This window comes from Gigantopelta aegis, chromosome 4 (assembly GCF_016097555.1).
Source record: "Gigantopelta aegis isolate Gae_Host chromosome 4, Gae_host_genome, whole genome shotgun sequence".
Classification (NCBI taxonomy): domain Eukaryota; kingdom Metazoa; phylum Mollusca; class Gastropoda; order Neomphalida; family Peltospiridae; genus Gigantopelta; species Gigantopelta aegis.
This window is the reverse complement of record NC_054702.1, coordinates 3,187,453-3,200,385: the sequence shown is the minus strand read 5'-3', so window position 1 is coordinate 3,200,385 and position 12,933 is coordinate 3,187,453. Positions and strand designations below refer to the sequence as shown.

The window sequence follows — 12,933 nt, the reverse complement described above, 5'->3', positions numbered from 1 at the left end:
TTATTGATGAAGGGACAGTATTGCTGACATCAACTGGATATTTAAAATGATGATATAAAAGACAGAATGATGTCCTTAGAAAAAATAGGTGCAGAAATATTCATAGTATATATATATTTTTAAATGGCTTCAATAACCATGATATTGTGTTTCTGTTAAATATTAACATTTATAACTGCTATTTTTGATTCCTGCAGACTTAACAAGAATCTAAGTTTCACACAAAAACTAACTAAATATTTCACATACATTTTAACATTGTGCTTAGTGTCACTGCTTCTGATTTTAATGATGGCATGTTTACTGCAAAACAAAAGTTTAAGTATTGTTTCATACTTACCCTCTCGTATTTATCAAGTTGTTCCAGTGCCTCTATTAGTTCCTTGTCTTTGGCTTGAGCATCTTCTTCAATCTAACAGAAAACAAAAACAACATAGAAAGTAACATGTACAACTATAAACAAGGATGTTGTAAAAATTCTTCTTTTGAAACACAATCTGTGTGTGAGTGAGTCACTTTTCAGAATTGTTCAACATTTCAGCAACATGTACAGAAACAAATTGCAGTGTACTTTTCTTTTTCTTTTTTTTAAACCAAAGGAGAGTGAAAAATTGCACTTCTCAAAATTAATTTGCACAAAAATCTTTAGGAGGAAAATCTGCATGCCTTAAAATAATATAAGAGAAATCATACACAGAACATGACTTAGTGTCTCAAGTGATTTTCATTTATAACCTACAATAAATTTGCAAAAATGAATCATTCTGTCAACAAGTTGTAAATTAATGGAAAAAGAGCTATGATAGTCAGATATATTTCATACTGCCTACAATTAGCTGCCTTTAAATTGGCAAAGTTGGAAACTTTAGATGCCCAGTTTTTATAAAGTAGAGGTGTGGTTTCAGTTAAATGGAAGATGCAGGCACAGGTGCACACATGGTCATCAAACATGAAAGCCCAGTAACGGTGAGCACCGGAAGACACCAACTAATCTACAAGACAAAAAAATGTGAACAAACATTCACGTGTACTGCTAAAGCAATACAAGTCTCCTACCAGGCCCAACAAATCTCCTACATTCCAATGCCATAACTCCATGTTTGATAAAGTTATGGCCCTTGAATAAAAATTGGTAACTCCCTATGAAAGTCAAACTCGATCTTAAACTCTAAATGATAAACCTATATACAAAATTTCAGCTCAATATCATGAGGCAGCAGCTTTATGAGAAAAAGAAGACTGGAAAATGATATGTGCTGTAGATGGAGAGACTGAGTTACGGACGGAGATGACATCTATACACCTCTCCGGTTGCAGTGGTAAGGAGTAATAAGACTGGAAAATGATATGTGCTGTAGATGGAGAGACTGAGTTACGGACGGAGATGACATCTATACACCTCTCCGGTTGCAGTGGTAAGGAGTAATAAGACTGGAAAATGATATGTGCTGTAGATGGAGAGACTGAGTTATGGACGGAGATGACATCTATACACCTCTCCGGTTGCAGTGGTAAGGAGTAATAAGACTGGAAAATGATATGTGCTGTAGATGGAGAGACTGAGTTACGGACGGAGATGACATCTATAGACCTCTCCGGTTGCAGTGGTAAGGAGTAATAAGAAAGCCAGATGTACCTGTTTGACGTGTTCCTTCAGCTGCTTCACCTCCTCCTTGAGGTTTTTACTTTCATTCTGCAACTCAACAATCTTCGCCTGGAGTCGTTCTCCACCAGCGCCTTTCTCAGCTGACATCGCAAATAAAAGAAACAATGTTTTATTGACAGTGTTTAGTTATATAAAATAACATACAACATTGTCTGTCCCTGTGAGGTTAAAAGTTTGATGTCTAGATTTAAGGTTTTGATAAGGAAGGAAGGAAATGTTTTAATTAACAATGCACTCTACACATTTTTTTTACGGTTATATAGGTCAGACATATGGTTACGGACCACACAGATATTGAGAGGAAACCTGCTGTCGCCCCTTCAATTAGCAGCAAGGGATCTTTTATAAGCACCATCCCACAGACAGGGTAGTACATACCACAGCCTTTGATATGCCAGTTGTGGTGCACTGGCTCGAATGAAAAATAGCCCAATGGGCCCACCGACAGGGATTGATCCCAGGCAGCTTTGATAAAGCTATGATATAATGATCATGTTCTTCGTAGTTAAAGACTGTAGACTTTGTCAAAGTTCTCAGTCAGGACTTTAAAGTCTAAACAAGTCACAGGATTTCACATAAAAGATTGTCTCCAGTAGAGTGTAGGCAAAATCACTTAACCAAAAATCTGTTACCCATTATTGTGAAAGTCACCAATAGGTTCTGATGATCACAATGTTTCCCATATGATTTGACGTTTTCAGATTCTACCTCTCCCCAGATCATTGCATTAAGCTAACAAGTGATTGGGTATTTCATTGTGCTTAAAGCTGGTACCACACCTCTGTTGAGTTCATTCTTGAGGTCTTCAATGATGGCCGCACTACGCTCCATTTCCTCTGTGTACAGCTGTACGCGCTCAGTCAGTTCACCAATCTCATGGTCCTTGTCCATAATTATCTGAAAACAGATGTCACACAATGTATGATGTCTAACAACAATCAATCGAAAAGTGCAAAGAAATTCTGGTAACAAACACTCTGAAAATGTTTCTAGGTGCAATTTCTGTAGCAAAATGTATGCCATGAAAACTGGAACCTAAGGGTGATAAGAGAGACCGTCCCCATCCTCACCTCAATTCAGCTCCAATATATAATTTCTAAATATTCCCAGAAAAATGTTTAAATTTCATTCTTTCAAAGACATATTTTCAAAACACATTTTAATAAAAACAATTAGCACATTATAACCATTATATAAAGTAATCCTATCAATTATTTATTTTTCAGTTTCTAACATAAGACAACAAGACAGTCCCACCTGTCCGAGTGCTGAAACCGATGTTTTGTCCGTGTCCATGTTAGCGGCAATGAGCTGTTCCTTGAGACGGGCCACTGTCTCCTGCAGGTCAAGAATCTGCTGGTTCTTCTCGTTCACCAGTTCCTTTAAAATACAAAACAGCATTCCAGTTACCGAGAAACCAGCATTCCTGTTACTAAAAATAGCTTTCCTGTTGCTAAAAATAGCATTCTTGTTACTGAAAATAGCATTCCTGTTACTGAAAAAATAGCATTCCTCTTACTGATGAAAAAGCATTCCTGACACGAACAAAATAGAATTCCTGTTACATGAAAAAGCATTTTTGTTACCTTCAAAATAACATCATAAAGATTGTATCTGCAAATTAATCAAAGCTTTAAACAATTTTATGACCAAATATTTAATAATTTATAATAAACAAAGGTTTTTAACCACAATTTCATATTGTGTTTGTATTGTTAAACGCATCTAAGATAAATGCATGATGGTGACTCTTACTTACCTTCCATTCCTCTATTTTGTTGTTGACGGCCACCATGATGACATCGTCAGACTCTCGTTTCGACTGTACTTGTTCTGTGAGATCATCCACCTGACCGAACACAATACTAACAGTTTATCACTGAGAAACAACTGAACGAACACAATACTAACAGGTCATCACTGAGAAACACCTACCGAACACAATACTAACAGTTTATCGCTGGGAAACTAAACATTAAGAAACAATGTTTGTATAAACGACACCCCAACACATTACTTTAACTGGCAGTCTAATGTATGATAATTGTGATCAACTGATCTTGAGAATAAAACAAAAAACCCACAGCTACTACACAGGCCAGTCTTGCCAACAGCAGCAACCAATCATTTAAATGTATTTTGTTTTACAAAACAAGACCTTTGCGAAGCACTTATCAAAAAAGGAAATGTCCATGAAAGGTTCACTAAGAATGATAAAATACAGGTACAATCCATTAAAATAATCAAGTATTTTTGTTTTAAAATAAAACACATAATGCCATAACTTAAATTGCAGTTCTGTAGTGCTGAAAGAAACTGATAATTCACATCCCTTAGTCTTAGATTCCCTTAAAAGGGTCTAAATCCCTTAGTAGGATTCACGACAACTGTTCTGGTTCGATAGATCAGTATACAAAATACAAATGCAACATCAGTGAATAATAATTATCAGAAAAAAAATATTGGTACTGAAATATTTTCATTAACAGGCCAAGTCTCAAAGTTGCATAATAATCAAAAATATTTATTAATTTTTGTTGCGAAATGTAAATATTATTTGCATACCAGATTCTTTAAGATTTTGTTTTCTTCCCTCAAGCGATCTGTTTCACTGTCACTTTTCTGAAGAACAGCCTGAAATTATAAAAAAAATAGAGAGAAAACATTACAATATACATTCCATCAAGAAAGTATTACAACTAAGATTACGTAATCTAAAAAGAGTGTATGTAAAATCTCCCCTCAAAGACTATTCACTTTTTGAAAACATCAAAATAACTGTTTAAAAAGAGGGTAAACAAAACCTTCTTTCATCAGTGGAATAGAATCGTTCACCCATGTGAGGTATTCCAACCCGAGGTATAAAATGATTTTGAGGTCCAAGGTATCTTTTACAGGTACATCATATCTTTTATGTACCAACTGCTAAGCACTGGTTGAGATAGGAGCAAAGTCTGAGCCATCATGGGCAGAGGATCCTTCAACCCATCATAAATCAGGTGAGGACTTTACCCCTTAACTACACCCCTCAGCCCGACCTGAATAAATAACACAAAAGCCAGCACCGTAAGCTTGAGATCGTTCTCGTTTATTTGACTCAGTTACACACACACCCCAGCCCGACCTGAATAAATAACACAAAAGCCGGCACCTTAAGATTGAGATCATTCTCGGTTATTTGACTCAGCAACACACACACCCCAGCCCGACCTGAATAAATAACACAAAAGCCGGCACCTTAAGATTGAGATCATTCTCGGTTATTTGACTCAGCAACACACACACCCCAGCCCGACCTGAATAAATAACACAAAAGCCGGCACCTTAAGATTGAGATCATTCTCGGTTATTTGACTCAGCAACACACACACCCCAGCCCGACCTGAATAAATAACACAAAAGCCGGCACCTTAAGTTTGAGATCGTTCTCGGTTATCTGACTCATCTGTTCTGTGGCCTCCGCCAGCTGGTGTTGCAGGTTGTTGTTCACAGACTGAAGTTGTTCTATCTGGTCTGTCAGGTTCTACAAGGTAAACAAAACACACAATCAGTAAAGAAATCCAAAAATGCAACAGTTAACAGTTAAATGTTTTTTAAAAGCTTGTTCTTCATCAATAACCTTATGTGTAATAATGTTCTGTTCTAAAAATAAGACTGATCTGGTCATTTTTCATTAATTTTTAGATATATGGAAATGGTTTAAAAAAATAAAATACATAAATTCTATGTGTTTATATCAAACCACTGTTCAAGCATGCCTTTCCTGGGTAAACATATGTCTGTCTGGGACAGAAATCAGTGGTTAGTGGTAGGAAAGACAGTGTATATGTAGGACTTTTTATCGAAACCTGCAATCACTCACCAAAATTGATTTGAAATGAAATAATCACACTTAAGCTCATTGTATTACTAACCTGAATTTCTTCCATGGCCTCCGCGAGCTCGTGGTTCTTGTTTTTCAGTTTCGTTCTGTACATCTGTTCCTCCCCGTGCTGCGACACCACATTGACTCTCTGTGCTTCAAGTTGCATCTTGTAGTCACTGATGTCCTGTCGCATCTGATCATTCTGTCATCACAAATATATATACAATTAAAACAGTGAAACCAAGGATTTATTGAGGTGTTTTGTGGGTCCTAACATAGGCCCTTTCCCAATTTCTGAACTAAAAATTCCCCATATATATATTTAATTATGTCTGTTCTAATAAATTAACTTAACAGTGGTGTACTGCATCATTCAGTGGTATGAAAAAAATATCCCAAATATGATTTACTCAAGCTAATTTTTCCAATTCCATTGAACATGGGACCATGGTGAAAAATCAGGGGAAAATCCCTGGAAACAGGTAAATACCAACAGCTGAAACAGTGAAAGCAATAAACACTGAAACCGGTAAATACCAACAGCTGAAACATTGAAAGCAATAAACACTGAAACCGGTAAATACCAACAGCTGAAACAGTGAAAGCAATAAACACTGAAACCGGTAAATACCAACAGCTGAAACAGTGAAAGCAATAAACACTGAAACCGGTAAATACCAACATCTGAAACAGTGAAAGCAATAAACACTGAAACCGGTAAATACCAACAGCTGAAACAGTGAAAGCAATAAAGAGTGAGAGTTAAAAGTAAAACAAGCACACTGAAAAGAGTGAAAGAATAAAGACTTTTCTTACGTCATCCCGTAGTTCCTTCAAGTCCTTTTCCAAATCACTTATTCTTGCACTGTACTGAAAATGAAAAAAACACACACAAATATTACAGCTGTGTCTATGTTACCTTTCAATCAAAGTACATTCATTTTAATTTGTATAAGAGAAAGACAACATTGAGAATTATTAGCTAAAGACATAGGATATGGGTTCTATCCTGTGAAGGTAAGATTGGTGAATTCCATGAGGCATGCAAGTAGAATTCCCTAATCAGCCTAACAGGATAAAGCTAATGTCTTACGTCATTAACCGATTATTATTTTTATCAGATAATTCAGCAAAAATCAGTGAAAAAACTATTATTCCTGTTTATTTAAGCTACACTGTATGATTACCTAAGTCAAATGAACGGTTTTCTGACTTATATGTGGATCTGAGAACCATGTGTATATGATGTCACAAGTCATATCTTGTAAGTAACAGGACATGACTTTGCTGTATCTGGTCATCATAATCTGCCAGTATAAACACTGACAGCAGAATAAATTACTGTATTACAGTCACCAACCTTACACACATAAAATATTATGGACACCAGGATGATCAGAAACACACTTGATTGTTAAAATTAACAATGTAAGCAAGAAGTAAGTAATGTGCAATTTAATTACACCAAAAAAAATTTCAAACTGCCTAACAACTAGACTTTAAGGCTCATTAAAAATTAACTCAAGACATATCCAAATAAAGATAAATTATTACTGGGGGATTTTTCATGCCAGTACCGGCTCCAACCCAGAGTGAGTGCACCGCTAGGCTCAATGGGTAGGTGCAGAGGTTCTAGAATATTTTTAAAATTCACTTGCCACAGGGCCAGTGGATTTGAAAATTCACTGGCCATGGTGAAAAATTCACTTGCCCAATTTTAACTGTTGATAAAACAAACAAAAACAGTAAATTAAAATAATTGACTTTTTAATGTCCATTTTTCATACTGAGATCATGTTTAATCAATCTGTCAATTTACACAACAGATTGGCTCATTGGGCATGCTTTATGGTTTGTTTAGAAAAATATGCAAATAATTTTTATCAGTTTAGAATAAAGTTACTGTACCTTTTAGTTATAAAAAATAATCCATGTTACCGAGATATTACAACAATTAACAGAATTATTTATTTACTTATGAATGGGAACTCGAACCTCACCCACCCCCTCAAAAAACAAAATGAGAAAAGAAACAATTAAGAACCGTTATTAGCAAAAGTGTACATGTATTGCAGTTTAAGCCTTACCCCCCCCCCCCCCCCCACCCCCCCCCCCCCCCCCCCCCCCCCCCCCCCCCCCCCCCCCAAACACACCGTATTAGTAATTTTTCAATTTGGGTACTTTGTTAAATTTATCTATTTCATGATACTGTGTTCCTAAGCTTTTAAAAAAAAGTTTTTGCAATTTGTCATATTTTATAAATTAAATTTACACATTTAAAGTATTTGTAAATAGTGACATGCAACATTTAAAACTAATAAAAGACTGGTTACCGTATTATTAGTATTAGAGTAACACATTTTTAGATTCCAGTGTAAAAAACAAAATGGCAGCAAAACAATGAACTTTTGTTTTTCCAATGTTTACACTTTATAACTTTAATAAAGTTATATCAGTAGGTATATTGATGTCAGAGATTACTGGTGGCCAACTATTTGTTAGTGAAATATTGCATGTGATAGCAAATCGAAAGAAGTGACTTGTAGATGTTTCTTTTGTTTTTGTATGATCGTAGGACGTAGCGTTGTAGATTTTTTTTTTAACCACTTACCATCGGGATTGCACAAAGTAACTTTTACTGGCCCGAATCCAAAAAACACTGGCCTCGGGCATCGGGCCACTGTATTCTAGAAGGCCTGTAGGTGTAAGGCCACATACACCGAGTTTCACCCACTTCACGGGTGCGATTATGAGTGTGTCTCTCGAGTGTATAACCCCACATGGGAGATGATTACCCGACATGCAAGGCAGGTTCCGTGTACCCCAGGCTCGGGTGATACTAAGATAGCTCAACTTACAGCAAGCGCGGAGCACGGACCTGTCAAGTAGTCCCATACCGAAATGGAAATACTGCGGCTTCACCATTCATCTCATCATCATTCATGTTTGTAATGTCCCAAAAAAAAAAAAATGTCTTTGTGGCATTTTATAAAATTTAAAAAATAAAATAAAAAATTAAAAGATAAATTATTACCAACACTATGTTTCTGCCTCACTTTTACAACAGTTTTTAATAATTTTAATAATAACAATAATAACAACAATGACAAGCATTCTGAAAGTATTGCTAAAGCAATACATGTCCCCATCTGGGCCCAATACATTTTCATATCTCATAAATTCAAGGGCTATAACTCTGAAAAAAGTGTAAATCGCTAGGAAAGTTAAACATGATATGCAACAGTATATGATAAAGCAATATACAAAATTCCATCTCGATATCTTCAGGCATTGCAAAAAATAAGTCTGGAAAACACATTTTCATATATCCTAAATTCAAGGGCCATAACTCTATCCTGAAAGTCAAACTTGATCTGGGGGGGGGGGGGGGGGGGGGGGGGGGGGGGGGGGGGGGGGGGGGGGGGGGGGGGGGGGGGGGGGGGGGGGGGGGGGGGGGGGGAGGGGGGGGTCACAGTTCATGATAAAGCTATATATCAAAGCAGTGTAAAAAAAACCACCCCAAAAACCAGTAGAGGACCAGTAACAGCAGAACGAAGTAAGAAGATAACAGTTACTTTTTCTGCAGCGTTCTTCTCGTTGGTGAGATCTCTCTGGAGTTCCTTGATTTCTGTTCTCAGCTGCTCGTTTTCTTCCTCCAGTTCACGGAGCTGTTCGCGCATGATTGGAGCCGCTCTCTGTGTTCCGCCGCCATCAGCGGGACCGTATTTCTGTAAAATAAGACTTGAAATTAAAGTTCTCACAAAGGATATACATTTAAAAACAAGCATTCTGAGAGTACTGCTAAAGCAATACATGTCCCCCTACCGGATCCAACACATTTACAAGGGCCATAACTCTATTGAAAATTGGTATATAGCGATGAAAGTCAAACTCAGATCAAATCCAGTCAATGATGTGAAACTGATATTTAATTTAAATTGAAAAACTTAAATCGAATAAAAAGGTGAACAAGAATAGCAAAACCATGATGACTTGCCTGTCACCTGTTGAACAGTAAAATCATAAATGAATTAACATAAACTACTAGACAGTTTTACAGGTAGGGAGCATTAGTCCAACACCTTTAACACTTTATTAACAAATTTAATGAAACTTAATTGCTTGAAACAGTTTTAAGCTTCTAAGTAATAATAATAAATGTAATTAATTTATATAAACTTTAACTAATATGGCAATGGTAAGCAGTATTAGGATTAAAGTCTTGATATTATTTCTTTGAGCAATATACCTCCAGTTCTTCAATTTGTTTTCGTAATTGCTTTATCTCTTTCTCTTTTTCTTGTTCTGAAAAATACAAATTAAAAAACATCAACTTACATAATCACATTAATACACATTACACTTAGTCTAATAATTTAATGGAATGAAAAATACAATCTCTTATACCTAAATTTCCAACTAACTTATTACGAGATTGAGATTTCACCAGTAATGAAAATAGAATACAAAGTTAGTGTTTAACAACATCAGATTTCACTGACGTTTGATGTATTAGTCTCTATCTTTATACACATTACATTTTCATTTTTACAAATAATGATGGTGAATTTTGGTTCATGGACCTCATATATCAATCTGAACATCATTAAAAGTATGTTTATTCCTATGAAACTCAAGTCTTGCTACACAGATGTCATCTGCCACTGAAATCCATGTTAAACTGCCCAACTTCAAATGAAGATTGCCAATAAAATGGGTTCTCGATGGCACTAACAACATACACCATTACAAACATACATTATATAAGCATTTATTTTCACTCCAAAACTGAGAACATTTCCATGTCATTTTCTTGCTATAGGACCGCATCTGGCTGTAGTACCGGTCCGAACCACCTGTTCACAAACCCATTTACACTGGCCACCTCTTCCGCCATACACCCTGTCCCAAATGGTCAATGTACAATATTACAAAATAACATGGGCAAATTCCAGCTAGAAGGCTTACCATTAAAAATAAAAAATTAATTGTTTTAATTCTTTCCCAATTACAAGTGAATATGTGAAACACAACATATGTCACAATTAGGAACTATAGTGGAGCATGATGAATGAACTCTGACCCAGAAGTGAACTGTGTAGTGAGAACGTAAACATGATTTGTATTCTACACGATAAAACTACCTACAAAATTTTAGCTCACTACTTTATAGAAATTGTGAAAAAAAAAGAGAACAGAAAACAAAACCCACAATCCCCTCCAGCTGGATGGGCAGGGCACTAACAAGAACCATTCGTCACAGACTAAGCTGGGATATGCTGCAATAAATATATCACAAAAACTGCAATAAGAATCATTTAATGATGACTGTAACGAAGAAGCTGAGTACCCTTCTTTGTATTTTGAACAGCTTCCTTTTCGACCTCGTCCATCAGACCTTCCGCCTGTTGGTGTTTGTTCACCATCACGGCTCTGGTGACCAGGAAGAGCTTCTTCAAACGAGCCGCATCAGTTTCATCACCTGGATCACCCTGCGAATAAACGTACCAAATGAATGACAAAAGCAAGCATACTGCATTATTTTCATCACCTGGATCACCCTGCGAATAAACGTACCAAATGAATGACAAATGTAAGCATATACTGCATCATTTTCATCACCTGGATCACCCTGCAAATAAACGTACCAAATGAATGACAAAAGCAAGCATATACTGCATCATTTTCATCACCTGGATCACCCTGCGAATAAACGTACCAAATGAATGACAAAAGCAAGCATATACTGCATCATTTTCATCACCTGGATCACCCTGCGAATAAATGTACCAAATGAATGACAAAAGCAAGCATATACTGCATAATTTTCATCACCTGGATCACCCTGCGAATAAACGTACCAAATGAATGACAAAAGCAAGCATATACTGCATCATTTTCATCACCTGGATCACCCTGCGAATAAATGTACCAAATGAATGACAAAAGTAAGCATTACTCTGCTAGTCATCTTACAAAGAGCTTGGGTATGATGTAGACAAGTGAAGTGTGATGAGTCACAGGATTAGTTCACCACAATGGATTCAATGCTGACCTCCATCTACCTCAGGTTCCCTATGATTACTGTATTGACCTCCATCCACCTCAGGTTCCCTATGATTACTGTATTGCCCTCCATCTACCTCAGGTTCCCCATGATTACTGTATTGATCGCCATCTACCTCAGGTTCCCTATGAGTACTGTATTGCCCTCCATCTACCTCAGGTTCCCTATGATTACTGTATCAGAGTCTGTTTCATATGCTGTCCCGCCCGTGCGGAAGCACACAGAAATATGTCATATTGTAGTTTGGATGGAGTATGTGGTGACTGAGGTTTTCCGCTCTAACTTGTAGACCAGTGCAAATTAGTGCAAAACATAATTTTACCTTTTAAGCTAAAATATAACAAAGCACTTTTAGCTTTTTTAAATATGGTTAAAGTGCTTTTCCAGATCATACACAAAAATTTCAAATTCCACAATTAAATGCCTTCTTAATTCATTGCAATAATATTTTACACCGATATGCAACTCAATAATTAGGAAAATGCCCCATAAAAGTATTAAAACATCACTCATGTAGAACACTGCCAGAACCGACCGAGTAAAATTCTCGGTAAAAACATTTGCCTGTAAATAGCCGTGACATCATGAAGGGAACTCGCTTCACAGAAAGCTACCACGAGCTGACTTCCAGCGCAAGCGAAAGTGGGACCAACAGCGACTGCCTCTTAAAGAATTTCGATGATGAATAGTGTAGTAATGACGACTGGACTAATATTTGTGCAACACAACAAATAAAGCTGTATCAGTTTGAACCTGGAACATCTTCCGAAGAACCACTGCCTGACAGATGATGAAAGTGGTCGTGGAGACAGATTACCACTAATTTACAACTTTTATTCTTGTTTTGTTCTTTAGCTTTTTGTGTGAATTATTTTGCTACACTGTATGTTCTAATACTTGTGATGTAGTAGAAAAGACGATAAATAACACTTGAATTATGCAAGTCAAGTGGACCCAATATCGATAATTTTTAGAAATAAACAAAAACAACTTTAGTCTGTCCCATCCCTCTATAAAGATATTTTTTTTTGAATAATTTCAGTTTGATTTGACGTAAAAAAAAAGAAAAATGTAAAAGTGTTTTGGAAAAAAAAAAAAAAAACTATTTGTATGTGCAGTTGTGAAAACAGTCAGTTCAGAAATAAATAACTTATAATACATTTCATAGTATGAAAAACGGTGTTCTCTGTGGGAAGGTATAGTAAAATTAATTTAATGTATTTATAGTTTTGGAAATAACAAAAAAATACTATTTGTGTGTGCAGTTGTGAAAACAGTCAGTTCGGAAATAAATAACTTATAATACATTTCATAGTATGAAAAAGGGTGTTCTCT

At 36.2% G+C, this 12,933-nt stretch overlaps 1 protein-coding gene across 1 annotated transcript in view; it reads right to left on the bottom strand.

The window, feature by feature from the left end:
* The window catches only part of LOC121372055 (centrosomal protein of 290 kDa-like), a 42,216-nt gene that overhangs the window by 26,174 nt on the left and 3,109 nt on the right, over positions 1-12,933 (bottom strand). Inside the window, exons 3-14 of the mRNA XM_041498306.1 lie at positions 10,882-11,023; positions 9,781-9,836; positions 9,107-9,259; positions 6,348-6,401; positions 5,581-5,733; positions 5,076-5,189; positions 4,232-4,300; positions 3,426-3,515; positions 2,924-3,046; positions 2,446-2,563; positions 1,637-1,746; positions 341-412 (exon numbers count right to left, since the gene is read on the bottom strand). Of these exons, the coding sequence (XP_041354240.1) occupies positions 341-412; positions 1,637-1,746; positions 2,446-2,563; positions 2,924-3,046; positions 3,426-3,515; positions 4,232-4,300; positions 5,076-5,189; positions 5,581-5,733; positions 6,348-6,401; positions 9,107-9,259; positions 9,781-9,836; positions 10,882-11,023 (1,254 nt within the window). The remainder of the gene's footprint in view (positions 1-340; positions 413-1,636; positions 1,747-2,445; positions 2,564-2,923; positions 3,047-3,425; positions 3,516-4,231; positions 4,301-5,075; positions 5,190-5,580; positions 5,734-6,347; positions 6,402-9,106; positions 9,260-9,780; positions 9,837-10,881; positions 11,024-12,933) is intronic.